At 39.0% G+C, this 24481-nt stretch overlaps 1 protein-coding gene across 1 annotated transcript in view; it reads right to left on the reverse strand.

Annotated features, from left to right (window-relative positions):
- Positions 1-1726: 1726 nt before the first annotated feature.
- The window catches only part of LOC131228824 (small RNA degrading nuclease 3-like), a 33599-nt gene continuing 10844 nt past the window's right edge, over positions 1727-24481 (reverse strand). The window contains exons 4-8 of the mRNA XM_058224681.1: positions 14727-14867; positions 14082-14198; positions 13940-14009; positions 13653-13753; positions 1727-2059 (exon numbers count right to left, since the gene is read on the reverse strand). Of these exons, the coding sequence (XP_058080664.1) occupies positions 1727-2059; positions 13653-13753; positions 13940-14009; positions 14082-14198; positions 14727-14867 (762 nt within the window). The remainder of the gene's footprint in view (positions 2060-13652; positions 13754-13939; positions 14010-14081; positions 14199-14726; positions 14868-24481) is intronic.

Consider the following 24481-nt stretch of genomic DNA (forward strand, 5'->3'; position numbering starts at 1 on the left):
ATTTATTGAATAGTGAATCATGAAAAAAATTAAAAGGCCCTATTTAAAAAAATGAGCGTCTACAAAGTAACAATTAAAACTATTCAAACAATTTGATTTTGGCACGGTGAATTACCAATTATAGTGCATAATTTAATTGGTAAATTTTAAGTTAATATATGTCTCGTGTATAATTTTTTAAGGGCCCAAATTAGGCGGGACCCGAATTGTGAAGTGTAGCACACGAGTGTCAAAGTTTTTTGGGCCCCACCCGTGATGAATGTGTTATATCCACATCGTCCATCCATTTTGCCAAATAATTTTAGGCCATCAGCCCAAAAATGAGGCGGATCCAACGCTCAGGTGGACTGCATCATAAGAAACAACAATAATTAAACGTCCACCATTAAAAATTTATTGGGGCTACAAAAGTTTTAAATCAAGCTGACATGTTTGTTTTCCCTTCATCAACGTCAATGTGACCCCATTAATAGGTTAGATGAAAAGTAAACATTACAGTAGACCCTAAGAAATTTTAATGGTGAGCGTTCTATAACCACTGTTTCCTATAGTGTGGTCCACCTGAGATTTGGATCTTACTAATTTTTTGGATCATGACTTAAAATGATATGGAAAAATGGATGGATGGCATGGATAAAATATACACATCATGGTGGGGCCACGCAACACATGTACAAAAGCCTACCACGCACATTTATTTGAAAGCGGATTACGCTGTGTACCTAAATGACGTACCTGTATTAACGTCAATAAGTCCTGTGGGTCTGATCATGACATATGTATTATATCTAAACCATCCATTCATTTGACGAGCTCGTCTTAAGGCTTAACACTAAAAATAATACAGATCTAATTATCAAGTGGACCACACTGCAAAAAGCAGTGGGGGATTGAACGTCTACCATTGAAACCCATTTTGGGATCACAAAAGTTTTGGATCAATATGAAATTTGTTATTCCCCTTCATTCAGGTCTTTTTGACCTTATGAACAGATTGGATGGAAAATAAATGTTATGGTGGGCCTACGAATTGTTTAACAGTGAAAATCATGATATCCGCTGCTATTTTTGGTGTGGTCCAGAAGATCTTTGGATATGATTCATTTTTTGGTTAATGCTCTAAAATAATATCTAAAAATAGATGAACAGTGTAGATATAACAAATACATCACTGTGGAGCCACGTAACTTTGATCTCCTTTGAACCGTTCGTACAACTCAGAGCTCGAGGAGTGTCAATGCTCATTTTAGCATGACACGTACCTACAGTAGCTATATAGCTATAGCTGGTGTGTGGTACACCAGTCAATCGGCTTCCGATATCAGAAGAAAAAGACGAGAGAGAGGGCTTCCGATTTCAGACGAAAAAGACGGGAGAGGGAAACCAAAAATCTAAAGAGAGAGAGAGAGAGAGAGAGAGAGAGAGAGAGAGGAGGAGAAGAAGAAGAAGGAAGAGGAGGCCCGCAGCCGCAGCTGCAGCTGTAGCAGGGCGAGAAGAAGAAGGAGAAGGAGGAGAAGAAGAAAAGAAATTAAAAAAAGGTATGCTTTTTTTTTTCTCCATTTTTTTCTTTTTTTCTTTTTTTTTGGGGCCCGTAACAATTGTTACGAGGCGTAACGGGCGTTATGGCCCGTAATGGGCATAACGGCCCCGTAACGTCCGTTACGGTCACAGAATTCCGTAATGGCCGTTTCGACCCCGTATCGCATAACGGTGTTGACTGTTACCGTTACGTATCGGCCGATATGGCCGTATCGTAACAGATACAGGACACCCTGCTTGGCACACCAATTGGTATTCTGCGAAGAAAAAGCTTTCTGAAGTCTGTTTCAGGTACATACAATTTTTGAAGATGCAATGAATTAATAAGACCAAATTTCTTACCGAAAAAAATAAATGCAAGAGAGTCATTCAACTTCCAACAGACATGTTTCCTTTCAACCGCAATAGGATCATCAAATCCATGCTCTATCTTGGCCAGAACTAACTTCATTGCAGCAACTACATCATCTCGACAATTATGACGAGCATCATCTCTTCGAACTTCATACCCCAACATAGACTGATAGAATTAAACAAGATAAAATCAGTGTTTTAAAAAGCGAATAGCATGTAGTATAGCTTTCACCCCTCTAAAGCATGAGGTGTAAATTTTTAATCAAGTTTGCACTTGGCTGCACCAATTTCATGATATTCGACACTAAATTAGACTCTGATTAATAAGAAATCTAACAAAAATTCATAATATTTGGTGCAAGTCCAGCATTCGAAATATCGGTATCGCGTTATGTATCGCACCCTTGGGATACGAATATGTATTGGTTATCTCATGGGATATATCGGTTGTATCACGTAATGTATTGCTGTTGTTGGAAAAATAGGAAAACATTGGGAAATTGGTTGAATTTTTCAATGAAACTTCAATGATTGTTAAAAATAACATCAATACACACTTATAAATCAAAACATAACAAAAAACAAGTGCACATAATAGGTTTTCTTTTTATGGGGTCCTAATTTATGCGTTGTCTAACTGAATTGATGCAAGTATATTCAAAGCCTATTATTCATATAATTTATAAATGTAAGAAGACGTGGAAACACAAGCAATACATTCAAAAGCAAGAGAAGAATCACTAGATCATGTTACATACATGTTTGATTTTATGTTTGGACACAGATTGCAACCGGTTTGCGAAAAACTGAAAAATTTTGATTTTTTCAATTTTCTGTGACTCAGCCCATCTCCTCCAAATCTCAAAATCGAAGCTCCCAATCCATGATTCTTCATGCGAAACATAAAAAACCACGGATTTGTAACAATTTGACACCGATTTAACATGATTTACAGGGGGGGAAAAAAGGGATTGAAAATAAAAAATGCTCACCGACTCAAACATGTGGGATATATCCCACTACTTGTGCATCTCATATCACACGGGTGGGATACAAGATATATCGTGGGATATATCGGCCGATATCGTCGATACTTAAAACACTGGGTGCAACCAAATGCAACCGAAATAATAGGAGAGGTCAATTATTAAGTATAAAGGTCAAGAAAGAGCAAGGAAACTGATTTAGGGTACTTATATTATTTTACTAAAAGCATAGAAAAGTTCAACTACTTTTTATTGAAAATAGAAAAATGCCACAAATCATTGAAAAAATTAATTGATTTCATTGTTGTAGTGAATAATAACTTGTAATGTGAGTTGTGTGGCATGTAGCATACTCTATGTAGAATGTAGTATATGCAAATTATCATTTAGTGGGCTACATGTGACTTAAGCTATTTTCATGAGCTACGCTACCTACCGTAACTATTTAAAACACTGGGTAAAATACATAATCATATCTCTGATGTTTACATGGCCGTGTTAGCGAAGAAAATCACAGACCTTTAAGCCAACTGATACACAATTACATCATAATGCTATCTGAAATAACTTTCAAGTAGATGCAATTCCTGTGGCAATAGGCTCAAACAAACAACAGAACAAACATACAGAAGAAGACCCACTTTCTGGAAAATCCGGTCCATAAATTTAAATGCTCAGTGCAATATCTTTAACCCATCCACTGATCTTTGTAATGAGCCATGGTTTAAAATACCCATCAATCATTGAAAATAATTGATTTTCTACAATTATGTAGACATCGAGTTTAGCTAGTTGGGATAGAACTGTTGGCCGGCATTATAAATTATGTATCTTGGAACAATAAAAAAATTTATTGAACCTTAGGTCAAGAATAATGTTGTTCATCTGAGGAGACATCATAAACACAAATCTATTAATATCATTCGTCTGAGGAGATTTCAGAAACACAAAGCTAGATTTGTTGAAGGGTGCTTTCAAATCCAAAGGATTTAAAATTAGTCGAACTAGAACAGAGTATATGGCGAGAGAAATGGGATGAATGTGGCGACAGATTGAGAGGAGCATCTTCATCCAGTAAGGGAGATTCTGGGAAACAGCCAACATCTGACCTTTGAGATACCAATAAGCACTTTATTGGGGTAGAAAGTGCAGGGGAGTGGAAACGGGTGTCATATAGGAAGGCCAGGAAACAGGGACTCGGCAGATCGAACAGGCGAGAGTTATTAGGATATCCAACGCTATTTGTGGACAGTTCCCAGAAGGATGGATGCCGGTGAATTTCGAGAGGGTCTTCGAGCAGGCAGGTATAGTCATGGAAGTAGTAATACCACAAGATAGGCATTCAGCTTCTCCTCGTGGTTTTGCATTTGTCCGAATGTCGTTGGAAGAGGAGTTAGAGAAGGCATTTCAAATGTTGAATGGAGAGAGGTTTGGAGGGATTAAACTGCGAATCTGGAGAGCAAGATATGGGTCGGAGTAAATAATATATATATATATATATATATATATATATATATATATATATATATATAAAGAGAAAAGCGGACGATTAACAAAAATGCGAAGAATACATGAAGGAAGTTAGACAAAAAGGAGTCTCCTTCTTATGATGCAGAGACATGTGATAACCTAATCCTAGATGCATGTATAATCAAGTTAAAGAATTTTCAAGTAAATACACGAATCAACTAACCGTTTCCAATCAAAGGGATTAGGTAAATTTCAATACAAAGATGAGGTCATTCCGTCAGGATTATGCCCCCCAGCATAAAATCGTGTAAACAATAAAAAGGGAGGACCTAGAGATATGAGGATATCCCAAATATAGCATAAGTCAGTCCACGGTTAAGTTTGGATCTAATTCTACTGACTAACCATCCCTCTTTTCCGTTCAAACTAGAAAGGGGGTATCTAGAGAGGAACGAAATGGGTGAAGAATGAAGGGTTCGAGATGAAGAAAGTACGGGTATTTTTGTCGTCAAAAGAAAAGAAGAAGGATGATTCTTACATTTTCCTGCACCTCAAAGATTTAGAAAGAAGAAAACTTGAAATCGGGGTGGAATCCTCAACACCGAAGGGTCAATCCTGAAACCCTAATCTCTTGAATAAAGAGGAAGAAAAGAGATGAATTTCTATTCATTCAATAATAATGAAAATAGATTTCTCACAACGTATATATAAGCTATGGAAAAAGTAAAAGTGCACTAAAGCCCCTGAAAATAAGAAAAATAACAAAAAAAAAGAAAAATTAAAGAAAGTGCAATAAAGCGCTTGAAACAAGAAAAAAGAACAAAAACGCCTAAATCTAAAACACCCGTGTGGTAAAGTGTGAAATCCGACCCATAGATCTATGGTCAGAGTGTGGTCATGCCGCTCCTGCACTTGTAGCACATTAGAAAATGGGTCTGATGGACCCAACATCCATCCACATCTACTCCTCCGCTCCAGTATTCTGTTGGCGACGCCTCCTCCTCTAGTACACTCTAAAGGGTGCATCACTAATGTCCGCATCATTTTATCTCAAGAAATGAATACGTTGCACGTGGCTAAGGAGGAAGATCTTATAAAGAAGTGGGGGAGAATTCGTCAAAATAGGAGCCCAAGTTTAGGTCAGAGGTAGAGGAGTAACAAAAATTAGGAAAAAAAAATTGGGTTCGGAGGGTGTAGTCGGAAGAGGGGCCGGAACTAGAAGTGCACATCCACGAAAAGCTTATGGTAAAGTCTCTGAACTCATTTAAAAATAGCTTAGTTGTGGCAGCTTATTCGAATACTTCAGAAGAAGACATTATGGGATGGTTGGCAATACACTGCATTGAAATGGAGGGAGATATAGTCTTAAAAAGATTCATAGGCAATCTGTTTCTGCTTTCTCTCACCAGAAGCAATTTCATCGAATCCATTCTTGCAGTCGATCTGGTGCATCGAAAAGATATCATCGTCAGCATCCAATGATGGGAAGAATGGTCTATCCTGGGATGGGAAAAGAAATGGTTCCAGTTCTAGAATATGCCGATGGAATTTTGGGCCTCTGAAATCTTTCAAGAGCTACAAGCATGTCTAGGGATTGTAGTAGAGATCGATCCAAGAACAGAAGATAGTGAGGAGTTGTGTTTTGCGAGGATGAGGATTAAGATACAGAAGGTTAACTCTATAAAGGATAAAATCAAGTTTAAAGTTGGGGCTGCGGTTATCAAAGTAGTAGAAGAGCCACTAGAATAGAGAGTGTATGGTGTGGAAGAAGAAGAAAAATTGTTAATGGCGGAAGAATGGAAACGCAGTGAAGGTGCACAATCAAAGTGCTCTGCCGGACTATCAAACATTCAGGAAAGGCAGTGCTCAAACCCCATTGGACAGATGAAAAGCTTTTCTCTGGGTTTGATGGAGGAAGTGACATCTGGTGGGCTGCCGCACAAGGACTCAGCGTTGTCAGGAGTTAATGTAATAGGAACGAAAGAGGGAGCGGGACTTGTGCTTGAGTCGACACGTGTTGAGAATAGTTCTCCTCCATTTATCGCGGCAAGATGTAGAGGAGGGAAGAGCTTTTAGGTCGAGTTTTTGCTATTCCAATCCTTTGGCTTGTGTGGAACCGTTCACACGAGAGTCTTCACCTCTATCTGTTGCACATGCCACTAATAACTTAATAGGTGGCACGTGCAAGTCTCTCTCGCATCCCAAAACCCAATAAATGTTACCTGGGTGACATTCTCTTAGAAAGGGTTTGCGGTGGAAGAATGTCTGCAGTAAGTATCACGCCAATTTCTCTGGAAATTGAAACAGATGGTCAACAAGTCACTGATTTTCATCAGTTGGTTCCTTACAAAGGCAAGAATGGTGAGTTTCGCTGTGAAGAACTATCAAAAGTTGTGGTTTGGCAACAACAGACACATATCCCGGTTGCAGATGACCACTCTTTGCTATAGGAGTCATCTACAAGGTGTGAAGCAGTCATCTATGTTGCAGGATCATTCCTCTCAAGATTTTGAATTTAGCTCGGCAGTAGTGATTTCGCCGGAGGCACCGTCACAAAACCTTGGTGCAGGAAAGGAAACCTAGGGGAGAGAGGTTACAGTTTTATTGGCAGTGCAGGTAGTGGTTCCCTTAGTACATGGTTGACAAGCGAGTTCTACAGCAGAAAAAGAACCAGTAACAGAGCCTGCAGATAAGTTCTTTTACGTTATTCAAGGAGGTCTCGAGATGTCTCCTCTTCATCACCAAATAGCTAGAAATGAAGATCAGGGGCCAAGTCAAATATGGACACCAATGGAAGAGTTATGAGGGACTGAGCCGTCAGGTGGTGCAATGGTGGTATCAGAGGTAGAGTTTTTACGTTGTCCTATCTTTATATCCGCTTTGGCGACCAATCAGCAATCTAGTAATGCAAGTACAACAGGAGAGAGGCTGGTGATTCAGGCAATTCCAGAATTAGCTCAATTGCGCAAAATAAAATGTTATCTATGGTGGAAGACATGAAAATAATAAAAATGATTACAATGAAGGTGGCTCGGTTAGTGCGGGTAAGATTTGGGGATAGGCCTAAGGATTATATAGCTTACTTTGAATTTGTGGAGGAAAGGGGGAGGCAATTAATTCCCAAGCAGGTTCATTTTAGTGTGAGGAATACGATATGTTCGGACAGTAATAATCTAAATGGAGGAGCCGAATTTCAAAACATGAGGGGTGGGAGTGCATCGGGTATAGATAGTTTTAAATGAAGTTCATAACTTAGAATGTCAGGGGAATGGGTTGCACACAAAAGCGGGGTCAAATTAGAGATGTGTAAGAGATTCAAAATTCAAATAGTAGCATTTCGGGAAACTAAGATGAAAGAAATAGATCAAAGGCTGATAAATTCGATATAGTGGGGAAAGCAAAAGGATTGGGTAGCTGAGGATGTGACAGATTCAGCAGGACATATTCTAGTGATTTGGAACTCAATGTTGTGGAGTAAAGAGGACAGTTGGTCGGGTGATTATTTGGTGTCAGTTGTGTTGAAAGAGGTTGCATTGAGATTTACATGGATGTTTATAGCAATATATGGGCCATGTAAACCAAAGTTATGTGGTGAATTATGAGAGGAGCTAGATAAATGCCAAAACAGATGGGGAATACCTTGGTGTTTGGGAGAGGACTTCAATGTCATTAGGTTCATTCATGAGAAGTCCAATGGAGAGCGGACGTCCACAAGTATGAGAAATTTTTCTGATTGGATCTTAAAACACGAGCAAGTCGACCTTCCAATGAGTAGCGTCAAATTTACATAGTCGAATGGGTGAGTTGAGCCGACCAAATCCAGGCTAGACAAATTCTTCATATCAATAGAATGGGTAGAGCAGTGTCCATTGATTCATCAAAGTGGTATGCCCAGACCTTTCTCTGATCACTACCCGGTATTGCTTAAGGTAGATGAGGAGAATTGGGGTTCGCGTCCGTTTAGATTTGAGCTAGCTTGGCTAGAGGTAGAAGGTTTTGCAGAAAAGGTAGTGGAGTGGTGGACATCTTTTTCAGTTTACGGGAGTGTAGGTTTCTCTCTTTTTCAAAAACTTAAAATGCTAAAGAAAATGATATGTGAATGGAAAAAAAAGGTTTTGTAGAAAAGGTAGTGGAGTGGTGGACATGTTTTTCAGTTTATAGGAGTGTAGGTTTCTCTCTTTTTCAAAAACTTAAAATGCTAAAGAAAATGATTTGTGAATGGAAAAAATAGGTTTTGCAAGGCCGGGAGGAGGAAACGTCAATTCTGCTCTAGGAGAAGCATAGATTGGATATCAAAGAAGAGGCAGGGCAATTGTCAAATGAGGAAAGCATGGCAAGAGGTCCATTGTGCAAAATATAACACCAAACTGCGGGAGGAGGATATTAAATGGAGACAAAGATCAAGGGCATTGTGACTAAAAGAGGAAGACAAAAACACCAAGTTTTTCCATGCTATTGCAAGTGCTAGAGTGCGTTCAAACAAGATCAAATTTCTAATTGAAGAGGGCGTAAGGCTAGAGTCAATGGTGTTATTGTCGAGTTGTACAAAAACATGTTATCTAAAGATGCTTGGCATTGTCCTCCCCTTGAACACTTATATGTCGACTGAAGCAACAATTTCTTTGGAGCAACCTTTCTCAGAGGAAGAAGTCAAGAAAGCAATGGCAGAGCTGGGTGGTGATAAAGCTCCGTGTCCAAACAGTTTTCCATTACTTTTCTTTCAAAAATTTTGAGAAATGGAGAGGGAGATCATGCATGAATTTTTCGAAGAAGGTTTCGTAGCGTCAGAATTAGGGGCCAAGTTCATAACTTTGATTCCCAAAAAGGAAGGAGCCGAGAGCCTAAAAGATGTCTGTCCTATTAGCTTGTTAGGAGGCCCATATAAGATACTGGTGAAGGTTTTGGCTTTCATTTCGGCTTCTCAAGGTGCATTCCCGGATGGGAGAGATCGTTGACGGGTCCTCACTAGCTAACAAATGTATTGACTCTTGTAAGAGAAGAGGGGATCAGGGTGTAGTTTGCAAACTTGACATTAAAAGGGCATATTATCATGTGGATTGGACCTTTCTTAATTATACGTTGCGGAGGTTGTGATGTGGGGTTAAATGTTGTGCTTGAATCTGGGCATGTATTAGGTTGGCTAAATTATCGATTCTAGTTAATGGCTTGCCGAAGGGTTACTTTTCAACTTCTCGAGGGTTGCGCCAAGGCAAATTATGCAAGGGCATTTCTACACCAGGCTCAAGTAGGGTGGCATGTGGGATGCGATGGCACACTCGGGGTGGGCGGCCCGCGGAACCTATGTGATTTGGGGCCCATTTGAGGCAGGTGGCTCGTGTGAGCTAAAACCCGTGGATTTGGGGCCCAAGAAGAGAGTTTGGTAGATGACCTAACCTATGGAATTAGGGCCTGGGCTATGAGATAAATGGATTAATTCATCATGCTCTATCAGTTCGAGTTGTTAAAGCAATTAAAGCAAGTGGTTAATTCTCTTGCATCAAATTGATATCAAAGGGAGAGGTCTCGTATTCGACTCCTCACCGGGGGTGATTAATGCAGAGGCATTTTCACACCGGGCTTGAGTGGGGTGGCTTGTGGGATGCGGGAGCATACTCAAGGTGGGTGGCCCATGGAACCCATGTGATTTGGGGCCCGTGTGAGGCAGGTGGCTCGTGTGAGGCGGAACCCATGGATTTGGGGCCCCACAAGGAGGGTTCGGCTAAGGACCTAACCCATAGATTTGGGGCATGGGCTATGAGATAAAGGGATTAATTTGCCATACTCTATCAGTTTGAGCTTTTAGAGCAAGTGGTTAATTGTCCTGCATCAGCAACTCATTATCTCCTTATTTGTTCGTATCAGTGCTGGAGGCCCTTGGCAAAATGTTAGAGAAAGGAGGAATTAGGATTGGTGGAAGGATTTGGGGTGGAAAGTTCAAAATTTCAGATTTCGCATCTCCAATATACGGATGATACGCTTTTGGTTTATACGGTAAATGTGGTAAAAGTGCAGAATCTTCGGTCAATCATTGTTAGTTTCAAGGTGGTCTCCGGTTTGAAGGTGAATGTTAGCAAAAGCAAGATTCTTGGGGTTGGTCTTTCTAAAGAAAAATCTCAACTTTTTGTGTCCATCATAGGTTGTAGGGAGGGGTCTTTTCCAACCATGTATCTTGAGCTTCCACTATGTATCAGTAAACTGGCAAGGTACATAAGGGACACAGTCATCAAGCAATGCGAAAGGAAGATGTCCAAGTAGAAGGCGAGACATATATCTATGGGTGGGAGAAAGATTTTGATTCAAGCATCCATATTGAATCTTCTAGTTCATTTTATGTCGGTATTCAAGTGCCCAAAGTTGGTGTTGAACATTTTGGAAAAACAAATGAGGGAATTTCTATGGAAATGATTGGAAGAGAAACACGAGTTTCATCTTGTGAAGTGGGAAGAGGTGTGCAAAAATCAGGGAAGAATTCATACTAATAATAGACACAAAAGAACTCACGAAGACCCAAACAAGAAGACCCACTACTAGAGGGAACTTAGTAGCCTCCAACTCTCCGTACAGGCCATTCTCACTCTTGTAACAACACCTAGATATCTTTTAATGGTGTTATTATATCGAATTAGGACCCCTTTGATACTCATCAACCACCACATAACCCCTATGGGTACTCTATCCTATGCTCTCCCCAAATCTAGCAAACCATGTCTAGATGCTCTCTTATATCAATACTTTTGCATCAATTGACTTTGTAAATGCTCCAATTGTTGCTCTCCCTAACAAGAAACCAAACTGATTTTCCAATACCCTTGTTTCTTGTCTAAATCTTTGTTCCGCCACCCTCTCCCAAAGCTTCACAATCTCAGAAGTTTGGTCCCTTGACACCAGATGCAACTTCATGCATCTCTTGTTCTTGTAAATAGGTAGTACAGTTCTTTTCCTCCACTCACCCAACATTTTTTCTCGCAAAATTTATTGAAAATGTAGTTGACCAAATTAATTCAATTTCACCTAACATCTTCCACATTTCTATAGGTATATGATATCATTTGCCTCCCCAACCTTTCCCTTGAGCTTTTTATTTTTTTTTTTATCATTGGAAAATTTTGTTTTTAAAAAAAGGGAAAAAAATTTGTTACCTTTCAAATTTTTAAAAAAAATTTTTTAAAAATTTTTTTTAATTTAAAAAAACCCCCAAAAAAAAAGGGAAAAAAAAACCCATACAAAAAAGGGAAAAATTTTTAAAAAAATTTTTTTTTTTTATTTTAAAAAAAAAACCAAATTTTTTTTTTTTTTTTTTTTTTTTTTTTTTTTTTTTTAAAAAAATTTTTTTTTAAAAAAAAAAAAAAATTTTTTTTTTTTTTAAAAAAAAAAAAAGGGTTAATTTCATCTGCCGTTGAAACCTTACTGGGAAAATAATAAAATAATTTTTTTTGGGGTTTTTAAAATTTGCCCCAAAAATTTTGTTTTTTTAAAAAAAAAAACCAAAAATTATTTTTTTAAAATTTCAATTTTTTAAAAAAATTTTAAAACTTTTTAAAAAACCAAAAATTTTTTTTTTTTTTCAAATTTCCCCCCATCTTCCCTCCACTTTTTGACAAGAAGTTTGGTCCCTTGATACTAGATGCAACTTCATGCATCTCTTGTTCTTGTAAATAGGTATGTAGTTGACCAAATTAATTCAATTTCACCTAACATCTTCCACATTTCTATAGGTATATGATATCATTTGCCTCCCCAACCTTTCCCTTGAGCTCGTTATGGCTACCTTCAGTTTCACTATCCAAATTCTATGATAGCCCAAATGTTTCTCCCAATGCCTCAAGGTCTAAGGTCCCTCCTTGCTCTATCCTTGTGCATGCATCTACATTCATGATTCAACAACCACTCCAAGTAGACTCTCCACCTCTTCCTAATCTCTCCATCTTTCACCAAGACCCACTGACCCTTACCCTTGATGCATCTTATGTGGTTTATGCCTCTACCTTTCTCCCTCACTTTTGCTATTTTGTAGATATCTTGCTCCCCCTCAATTGTTCTTAACCTATCATAAAGTTCATCATATGCTTTATAGCTAGCTTTCCTCACTGCTTTGCTTCCTATTTATCATTTTTTATATATTTTTTGAGGCCTTCCATATTTATACTTTTCTGCCACTCTCAACATTGGGTGCCTCTATCTTCATTTTCTTTCTTCTCTCATTCCTTTCTTAACTCTTATACCATGACATTTCCAATGAAAGGTAATGAGAAAGATAAGGGTTTGCAGGAGAGAATAGGCATACAAACCAAGGTGGTTATACTAAATTATATTATTCTCCTTTACTAATAATAGACGCAAAAGAACTCATGACAACTTATACATAATTTGTCTATAACTCATGACAGACGTAATCTGTCTATGTACAATGTATCTGTAATACTCTATATACAATTTATCTAATTGTACATGCATGTGGAGCAATCTACACGTGTCAACATTTACACAGGAACATTTACCTAGTTTCAATAAACATGTTTGCCCCTCATTTCCAAATCCCTTCCCCCAAGGAAATCAAACTGTTTTTTTGTTTCAGAAAGGCATACATTACCACCAAGATATGTTTAACAAGTGCCTTAGGGAACGTTTGCTAGTTCCCAGTTCAATGGTCAAGATTCACTAGGGCCGTGTGAGATATATTCAGGACCTTCAGGAGCAGAAAAGGGCAATGGGACCTGCTTGGTGTGGGTTCTATTTTTCGCTCCACTCCAAATGCAAATTGTACCCTCTTGCTTCGTTTCCCACCAACTGCTAATTCACGCCACATTCAAGCTCTACATATAAGGTTGCAAACAACCTGGGCCTAGGCTGGTTTGGGGCTGGGTTTGGAACTGATTGGTTGGGCCTATTGGGTTGGGTGGGTCTATGGCAAACAATCATCAGATGAGATTTCTTTTCTTAAAGTATCAAATCAGGAAACAGAAGTTACTCCTCAACTATCATACTTTGAAGGATCACTAATAGTTCTGAATTCTGTAGTACATGCAATTGTGAAAAACTTGATTTAAAAAAGAAAAACAACAGCTGCTAAGGAATTTTCAGACCCCATGTCGAACCTCAACTTAATTTGATGTTAAACATAACAAACTACACCTAATTTGATATTAAACATAACAAACTACACCAAATCAGAGTATGAAAGATCATTCATAAATCCAAATGAACTTCAGCCTTCAATCCATCAATGCATGGTGGACACATGGAATGTCTAAACAGTGGGAATAGATAACTGAGTTGCAGAAAAAGTAACTTTCCGAAATTTACCTTGCAGAGATTATTCAGAGAAGGTGTACTATGAGTAGTTTCATCCAGATATTTGAAGATAAATGACGTGTCAATAACTCTTGCATGATTTAGTTTTAGTGCTGTAGAAATTATTAAAAACAAAAAGTAAAGAGGAGAACAAACCACAAGCATGAAGCATTAGAAAAGAACACTCCCACAACAACGTACGAATGTCAATTAGGATCGTTGAAAGAAACTACTAATCGGATTTTTCAAAAAATTGATTAAATAGAGCTTCTTCAAGAGTGACAAGGTCCTTTGCATACCTTGTAGATCATTATGTAAACTGTGGCCTACTAAAATAGTCCCATGTGACAACAGCTTCTTCAAAGATTTCTACAAAATGCAAAGACCAGTCAGTAAAAGAAAATACAGGAGCCAGCAATTAATAAGTACAACTTACAATACCTGTATATCTACCAAAGAAGAGGTAACTCCTTCCAAATCCTTAGCAGAAATTCCAGTAATCTCAGTTCTGTAGTCAGCAACAGCTTTATTAGGGTTTACAAGTTTGTCGAGCTTAACCTGAAAGTGACACACCAAGAGCATAAACAACTCAAAAAAAGTTGAAGAGGAAATGTACAAATTTCAATTGAGCATTTGCTTGTGTCCCAACAAACAGTACATACATATTCTTGCCTTCTGGTGACCCACATCACTCATATTGTAAGGACCATGGTGGATGGGTGATGTGCTGAAACTCCCACCCCCCCATCAGATGACCCCAACAATCCAAATTGGCTACTGTTAATGTGGATCATCTGATGGGAGATATTGGATAAAACAATGTGACACACCAGATGAAGAGCTTAGGTTACACATGGGTGAGGCTCTCCTTTGTAACATTGCAGGGTTCAAACAAAGAGCACCATTGCCATTCATAAACCAAAGAGCAACATTCCATTCAATTGATCATCAGATAATAACTGACTCAAAATTAAAACAGTAACACCTACAAGAATCCTAAAAGGAAAATTTTCAGGATAGAAACATCATGCAAATTATAGAAGAACTTATATTGCAAAACAAATGGAACTACGCAGCAAAAAGTACCACCAAATGGTGATCTACGAGACAAACTTTCACTACTGCCTCTGTACCATCTTCACAAAGAACCATCTCACAGTCAACAGCTATCATTGCAGTTGATTTTATTGCCTTTGAAACTTTTCCTAACTTTGTAACCACCCACTCCTGTCACACATCCCAGCAATAAGATTATCAGAATATTACATGCTTCAGAAAGGATTGAAGGGCAAGCTAGATCACCTAAGAAGCTGATAAAGGCAGTGTTTGGATGCACCATAAAATTCAATTGCAATATTAGTTTAATTATGTGGAAATCATCAATTTGCAATTACCTTTCTTTCAACTAGTATTGCAGCACTATGCTCCAAATTGCAATATAAATTACTTCCAATCTGAACAATACAGGATGTAACTGCAATTTGAGAAGGCTCCTCATTGTGAATACTATGGAAGATGGTTAGAATTTGTTCCTTTCTACTTGATTGAAGTAGTTATTGCAATTCAATTCAATTGTGCCTCCTACCACATCCAGCAAGAAACTTGCTAACTAAAAATGATGAATTAATGTTTTGTTTCCATTCAGAAATCTTTGAAAAATTAATGGGGTTTTGAACACAAGAACACCATTAACAACTGCAGAAGAAAATGTTACCGCTTCCTCATAAAATTTTAATTCAAACATATAGGTACCAGCAAAGTAAAAAGGCAGGAACAAGAGTAAATGCGTTAGTCCAGAAGCTCAAATGCTCAGTAAATTATGGGAAAAAATGAAGTTCCCAGCTCGAAAAAAGATGGGGAGGAATGAGAAACACTTAAAGACTAAACAATTCATATTTATCAGTACTCATGAAACACAAATGGAACAGATTTTGAGGTTGACGATTAAGCAATTATGGGGAGGGGACAATGTGCTTGGACCATCCCTCCTGCAAGGGGTAGATCAGGGGGCCATGTAACTATTTGGGATACTGACTTCTTCTTTTCTTTTCTTTTTTTTCTTTTTTTGAAAGAGAAGCAGCTTTTTTAGGGCCAGTGGCAGAAAAAAGTAAAACAAACAAGAGACGAACATACAAAGCAAAAACAAACCAAAGAAAATAGAAAAAGAAGAAACGAAAAGACAATCCCTGAACAACACCCTTAGGGAGCCCACTCCCTAATATACAAGGCTACCCAATTACACACAACAATCTCTGAACCTAAAAGGTTTTGGAAGTAATGAACTAGGCATCATCCAATCAAGGCTCGCAGATCGAAGAATCCCAGACAAAACTACACGAGAAAAGTAGTGGATGAACAGATGATCCACAGATTCTTCAGTTTTCAAACAGAGTGGCATTTGGGAGGATGAAGGCTCTTTTGCACAGATTGTTGATGGTTAGGATCTTATTTCTTCCAACCAACCAAGCAAAAGCGGCAATTTTCGGAGGTGCACCATAGGGCCGAAGGCTGGTTGTGTAGCTTCTAGTGCTCCCCAACCCATGCTAGGTAAGCCTCAAATAGAAAGACTTCACAGAGAATGCTCAAGACTTGCTAAACCGCCAGACAAGCGAATCTTGCACCCCCTGCTCTAGCGCGACCAGACGAAAGATCCATTAGATCACAATAATAAACATTATTTAGATCCCTTCAGCAAGGAAGCCAAATTCCCCCAAGCTCCTAGTGGGAGAAACAACTGGCAACAGAGATATCTACCATCGGGCAAAGGCTAACGAGGGAAAGAAAGGACACTAACAGAGGAGCATCACCATACCACACGTCGTGCCAAAATCTCACCCTAGAATTCTCCTTGATAGCAAAGGACAACCCCCCTAGCCAATGAGGGGGCCTCAACGGCCACAGATTTCCAAATGAAGAACGCCCTATACAGAGAAGACTGCTTAATCCACCAGCTCATAGAGAAGAGAACCCATATTTAGCAGTAAGCACCCTCCTTCAAAGGCTAAAATCCCCCACCCCGATTTGCTACACCCCATCACCCCAAAACATCTACTGGTTGAATTACCTCATACTACCAAATATTGATCCCAAGAAGCTCACTTTTAGCTAAATTCATATTAAGACAAAAAACTACCTCAAACCATCTGATGGCTATCCACAGATTTACCACTTTAGACTAGAAGCCTAACAAAAAAGAATCGTATCATCAACAAACTGAAGATGGTTAATGATTTGAGGAAAGTTGGCCACCTTAAAACCTTCAAATAGACCTTTAGATTGACCCCTAGATAACATTTTACTAAGGGCCTTAACCACCACGACAAAGAGGACAGGCGACAGGAGAACCCCTTGGCGGAGACCCCTAGTATCTTTTTTTTAAAAAAAAAACACCAAAAGGAGAGCCATGGATCTAAACGAAATTTTTTTAGCAAATGCAACGTAGGAACCAATCCACTTCCTCCATTTCTCACCAAAACCCAAATGTCCCAACATATAATCAAGCAGTGTTTTAAATATCGACGATATTGGCTGATATATCCCACAATATATCTTGCATCCCACCAGTGCGATACGAAACGCACAAGTAGTGCGATATATCCCACATGTTCGATCTGCTGAGAATTTTCGAATTTCAATCCTTTTATTTTCTGTAAATCATGTTAAATTAGTGTCAAATTGTTACAAATCCCATGAAAAATCATGGATTGGGAGCTTTGATTTAGAGATTTGGAGGAGATGGGCCGAGTTGCGGAAAATTGAAAAAAAAAATCAAAATTTCCCAATTTCTTGCAAATCGTTTGCAATCTGTGTCCAAACATCAAATCAAACATGTATGTAACCTAATCTAGTGATTCTTCTTTTGCTTTTGAATGTATTGCTTGTGTTTCCACACGTCTTCTTATATTTATAAATTATATGAATAGACATTGAACATACTTGCATCAATTCAGTTAGACAACGCATAGATTAGGACCCCATACAAGAAAACCTATTATGTGTACTTTATTTTTGTAATGTTTTGATTTTTAAGTGTGTATTGATGTCTTTTTTAACAATCACAAAAAAATTCAACTATATTTCTAACAACAACGATATATTACACGATACAACCAATATATCCCATGCGATAACCGATAGGTATCCGTATCCCAAGAATACGATATGTAACGCGATACTGATATTTCTAACACTGTAATCGAGGACTAGTCAACATGGCCATAGGCTTTTTCAAGATCTAATTTGCAAACAACACCCTATCTGCCTACCATAAGACACGAGTCTAAAGATTCATGACTCAACAGAGTGCTATCAAGAATATGCCTTCCGACCACAAAAGCACTCTAAAAGGGCAGTATTACCTTCAAGAGAACTACCATGTTTCTCTGGCTCAAAATCTTTGCAATAATCTTCTAAAGACTCCCTACTACACTAATAGGCCTAAAATTCTTGAGGTTGTCAACTCCCTCTACCTTAGGAATTAGGGCAAAGAAAGAACACCCCAACTCAGTAGCTAAATGCCCTAAATAGAATAAATAAATAAATAAATAAAACAAAAAAAAAAAAATTAGAATTAAACAACTACTAGAAATATTGAAAAAAAAAGGTAATAAAAAACATTGGGACCAGGCTTTATCCCTCCCCAAATCCCAAACCACTTAGTTTCCTCGATGCGGACATGGGCTTCCGAAGACTCAACGTCTTCCAAAGAAAGAGTCTCAAACAAAAGATTATTAATATTAGGGATTTGATACCCCTCATCCGACAACAAAGACTGATAAAACTTAACTACATCATCGCAAATAGGACCCTTATCTACCAATCTTTTACCATCCATCACCAAATAGGAGATACAATTGGTCCTTGCTTTGGCAATGGTTACAACATGGAAATATTTAGTATTCTTGTCACCTTCTTTTAGCCAAACAACCCTAGAACATTGGTACCTTTGATCTCTTTTTTAACCCTAGATTGGTACTCGAAACAATACTTATCTCTTTCAACACACTCAGCTTCTGAGAGTAGCTCACTTTCTTCCATTATTTCCAGAGCTTGAATGTTGCTCAACAAAGAATCTAGTTCCAACTTTATACGGCCAAACACATCTTTTTTCCAAGAAACAAGGTTAGATTTCAACAATTTCAATTTTTTGAATAGCTTGAAACAATCTTGTCGAATTTTTGAAAATTATATATATATATATATATATATATATATATATATATATATATATATATATATATATATATAGGGAAATGCTCACCTGCAAACTGGTTCGTAAGTACTACATACAAACTTTTATAAGTTAATACATAACCAATTTTACATATTTAAAATACATTTGAGAGAAAAAAAATCAATTAAATAATGAATTAAACATCAAGTCATCGACATTCAACAATATAGTTAACAAGAAGTAACAACAAAATCAACAAGCTATTTATTTATTATTGTATAAAATCAACAAGCTATCTTCCTTGAAACTTAAAAGTGCTTGAATCTTGATCTTCCAACTTCCAAGAGAGAGGCAATGTAGGAGACTTAACGGAGAGACCAGAAACCTATCCAGCAAGGCCATAGCTAGATTAGCTTGACCGTTGGACCAAGTAAACCTCACCCCTCCCACTGGAACATCCACCAGACTATGCTTTAGAACTCAATCAGCAAAACCCCTCATACTAGCTGAGATTAGACCCCCATGAAGCTTCTCATGAACAAACCAAACTATGTGAGTACCACCCCCCAGGGAGGGGCCACTTGGCTAACATTAAGGAAAGCTCATCCCAAAAAAGAGGACACAAGGAGGGGCGATTTAGACCATAAACCCAATAAAAGACCCAACTGAAACTTGTGGAGACCTCAAAAATTACATGAATCAAGCAGACCCCAATCCAACGATCTTTCTGAGGCCAAAGAGGGGTGCCAAATGACAACGACAACCCCTGACACCCCAACTTCCTAATCAACTGACCTTTTATCCCAGACAAACTCCATGAGACCCTTATTCGCCAACTGGAGCTTAGACTCCTACAACACGACTAGACTAGCCTTGGACCGCTTGTAGACAGACTTAACTTAGATACGCTTTTGGGGGCAATCGAGCCCTCTAACATGCTAGCACAGTATCTTCATTGGGACACCAAGCTAATACCTTTCCCTTTCCTCTCACTCCGAGGACAAGAATCAAGCTGCCCCATCGAGTCCACTCCAAAATTCAGAGGCACCCTACAGCCTTTAAGGGACCTCGGGGGTCTTCTCAAAACCTCCTCCATCAAATGATGCACACCCCTTTGTTCCATCAGCTGGAGAAGGGCTATATAGTCCTTATCCTAGTTACCAAACACCACCCCAAGACGCCTAGCAACATGGCATATGGCATCCCTCAACCAACTTTTACTTTTGATAGAAGCTACTAGACCCTCTAAACCACTAGTAGAGAAGGCCGAAGAAAGCTCATTACTATGGGGAAAGTGAAAATTATCCTTATAGAACACTGCCTAAAGGGGCACTATGTCTAGAGCATCACCACAGACTCTAGGGTCAACTGCTACACACCCATCTACCAAAGAACCCACCCCCTGATAAGGAATCCAAGGAGCAACCTCTACCAAGAAGGGAACGAGAGGTAAGGAACATAGCCATTAGATTGCACCGCAACCAAAGACCCAGGAGGAATAACCAAAGGACGGGAATCCTAACGGAGAGAAAAAGACCAATGAGGAGAATGGAAACAGTCAAAAGGAATAGGGGATAAGAGAATAGGGTCACTGATGGGAGAGAACAAAGCCACCCTCTCACATATGAAATTACTCAAGACCACAACACAATAGGGCGAAGACACACGTGTAGGGAGGGTAGTGACATCCAGTTCTATCTCTTGAAGACCTTATGAATCTAGCAAAAAGGTAGAGATGGATCGGAATGAGTTGTTGCAACCATTAGAACCATCAAAGTTATTCTCCTTGATCAGAGCTCTGCCTCCCTCAAGAAGCTCTTCATCATCCATTTATTATACAAGAGTGCCACGTAACATACTCTCATTGGCTTCTGAGTCAGCTAACCGAATATCCTCCTCAGAGTCATAAAAGCAAAGAATAACAAGCTATCCCAATTTTGAGACAGCCACGCGTCATGCCACCTAGAGACTAGAGGAGAGGAGGCGGTGACCTCTCTCTCTCTCTCTCTCTCTCTCTCTCTCTCTACGGCATGTAACCACTACCTATCAAGGTTGACCCAAATAAGTTGCCTTGACTGCCCTCCATTAAAGTGTCCCCTCTTCTACTAAACACATGACCACTTCGTTGACACATGCAGACCTAAGAAGGTGAGAGATGCCGAACTCCTTAAATGCTTACGTATCAGACAAAAATTGGCTGACATCCAACTGTCGTTTGATGATCATTCGATAATTCGAATAAGCCACAAAAGTCCACTTCCACACCCAAGGCCTATGACATGTCTTTATCATAATACACAACGGAGACACATGGCGATCTTTAGTGCCCATCATCAGATGGGACCCCACGAGACCAAATATCAAACTTCCAGTACATGGGCACACAAGCAAATGGATCGAACTTAGATCAAGGGCTCACAACAAAGGGGTCGACTGACGTCAGGGAGGGGAGCACCGCCTGTCTCAAAAGAATACCATCGAAAAACATCGACGTCCCACGTGCCCCCGCAAACGAGATAGTTGAGGACTCAACGTGCCGACGCTTCTGGAATGCACTCGCACGAGCGAGGATCTAGTGGACCATGGGAACACTTACCTATGGGACCACTGAAGATCGTGGCTGCATCGACTGAGAAGGCACCCCCTTCGACCTACCTCCATGGAAACAAACGTGAATGTGATTGGCGAATTATCCCTAGCCCCCCCTCAACGACAAGTCAAATCGCATATGCGATTGTATGCAATCTGCATATGCTGTTCGCATATGCGATCGCACAATCACATATGCCATGGCATATTTTTTATAAAATAATAATAAAAATTTAAAAATGAATGTTTTTTTAAAGGAAAACTTGCCTAGTTATTACACATGATTGGATTAGGTTATTTTATTTCTTTCATTATAGTTTGAGTGTTTCATTAAGTTATATATTTAACTACTTATATTATATTATATAAAGTTTAACAAAACAATCAAGCTACATTAAAAGAGAACTAATTATTATAAACTTCGAACAAAGAAATTTTACTGATAAATGGATAACTTGAAACAACTTACAAGTTATAGCTTACAACTTAATTTACAAAAAGAAAGCACATAAAATACAAAAAAAATAAACATACTTGAAATAATTGTAGAAAGATTAGAGTAAGAGATTTAGAGCTTTGGAGTAAAGAATAGTGAAAATGGAGGGGATATGAGTGCCTATTTATAGGCAAAATTTCTCCAAATTGACAAAATAAAAAAATTAAAATTGGTTCCATTATGGTTATTAGAAAATATGTGATCGCATATGCAGAGTATGCGATCGCATACTCGCATATGTGATTGCATATAAAAGTATGCCATGGCATACTTTCCAGGATCGCATATGTCATCATGGCATATGCGATTCGATCCACAGTATGCACATATGTGATCGCATATGCGCATATGCGATTGCATTTGACAATAATGACAGCTATGACTTCAAAATTCAAATTTAATCTCTCCTACCATTACAGACAAGAAAAGAGAAATCTCTACCGCATTTTTAATCCTTCACAGACCCTAAACTGTTGCAACTCCTCCCACCTTAGAGAAGCTTTGTTAATGTAGATGATGTCCCCAAGGCAAGAATTGATTGCCACCATCGCCTCTTTGGTTCAAAACTCTAGAAGGACCTTGAAGAGATGGAACCATACCATTGAGTCATCAAAGAGAGACTATTCTTCCCATCTACATAGAGAAAGGCCTGGACGATTCCAGAAATAGTGACCGACAAAGATAACTCTGTTGTTGTACTCCATATGGCAGAGTGGGACCCAAAAGACCCGATCAAACAATTGTTGAAGAAGAAAGTCCTCCAACAGACTATAAGAATGGTAGTGCCAGAAAGAAAGATAGGAAATCGAAGCACCTTCTTTCATAGAAGCAATAAGGCTCCATTGAAGATAGACTTTATCAATGGCATGGGGAGGAGGAGGAGGATGGACCAAACTAGGGACCAAGGATTCCATTAGAGCCAGTGACCGGGATTGCATGGCCACTCCATCCACTCCCCCATTCAAGGGAGGAAGCTCCATAAGATCCTCCTTAAAGGATACTTGGGCCTCTGTCTAGATGACACCTTCTCCGACCAAACAATCCTGAGCAAATGAGGAAGAAGGAGCATACATGTCTTCCTTGGTCTTCCCTCCTAGAACTTTACCATTTCCAACCTACCCTTCTGTGTTCACCACCGTTGGCCACATAATGAGCTCACTGGTCTCTGATCTCCTTACCATTGAATCACTTGCCATGAACACACCCACCCCTAACACACCTACTCGGACCTCTACATAGCAAGAGCACTCCGCTCCTCCCTTGTTATAGCCACCTCTAGACCTTGACCTCTTAGAATAGGAAACTTTTCACCCATAGGAAGATCTCCCCCTCGAAGGATATATGTTCCTGATCTCCACTTCTGCCCAACTTCATTCTCTATTAGAGGCCCGGGTACCTCTACTATCCAATCTCCTCGTTCCTTTGCGAGAAGCCTCCCTCAAACCAGACCTGTTAGAATCTCTAGTGTCATTTGCTCTCTCTTCACTCGAAACATCACTAGAGTGTCTTCTCTCGCCATCTCTTGAAGACTCAAATGGTTCACACCTGTTTTCTCCAAGATGACCACCCCATACATTGTTGAGGGAAAGAAAGAGAATACCAGGATGTTGAGGGAAAGAAGGAGAATACCAGGAGTGGTTGCGTATCCTGCATTGTGTGGAGGGAAGGGAGAAAATTTGGTCTCTAAAGAACTAAAATGAATATTGACATTATTGATATGGAAAAGGACATTGAGGGGAAGTTTCTACATCTAATAAAGTCAAACTAAAAAATGAATGGGTTTCAATGGACCTGCACTAATGTCTACAAGCTTGTTGAAGCTGCAAGGTAGGCAGATATTTGGGTTGAAGATGGAAATATACTGTCATTGTTGGAGGGCCCTTGGTGTGTTGCATGCGACTTCAACACCATTCGTTTCTCCTCAAGATGATGGAGCGCAGTTGGGTTACAACTAGCATGAAAGGTTTTCAACAAATCAACGAAAGCCAACTGATAGACATCTCAATGGATGCTCGTGTATTTACTTGATGGAACAAACACACAATCTTAGTAGAATGCAGACTGGATCAGTTCCTTATCTCTAAATATTGGGACAAGCATTACCATAGCTTGCCAAGATCCATTTTTCCAGCACCAAAATCAGACAATCAACTGCTTACGCTTGACTCAGGGGTATTATATAACGGCCAATTCCTTTTTAAATTTGAAAACATGTAATTAAATATTATAGTTTCATGAAATAGGATGATTTGTGGTGGAATGAATCAAATTTCAAGGGTTGGGTTGGCTTTAAATTCTCAAAGAAAGTACAATATGTGAAACAAAAGGTCAAGGTTTGGAAGAAAACAACATTTTTAAGGTTGGAAGAATGGAAGTAATTGATTCTGGATGAGATCACTGATAATGACTCAGAGGGAGTTTCAGATGCACTTCTGGCCCCTCACTCGGAGTGTATGGAAGGGCTCCATACCTCCTCATATCCTCCCTCCTTAACATTCTCAACAACGAAAAAAGATTTTAGAAGAAAATCTTGTGTACATGGTGACAAAAATATATCTTTCACCTTATTGCTAATGCAACGAG

The sequence above is a fragment of the Magnolia sinica genome, chromosome 16, assembly GCF_029962835.1.
Source record: "Magnolia sinica isolate HGM2019 chromosome 16, MsV1, whole genome shotgun sequence".
Taxonomy (NCBI): domain Eukaryota; kingdom Viridiplantae; phylum Streptophyta; class Magnoliopsida; order Magnoliales; family Magnoliaceae; genus Magnolia; species Magnolia sinica.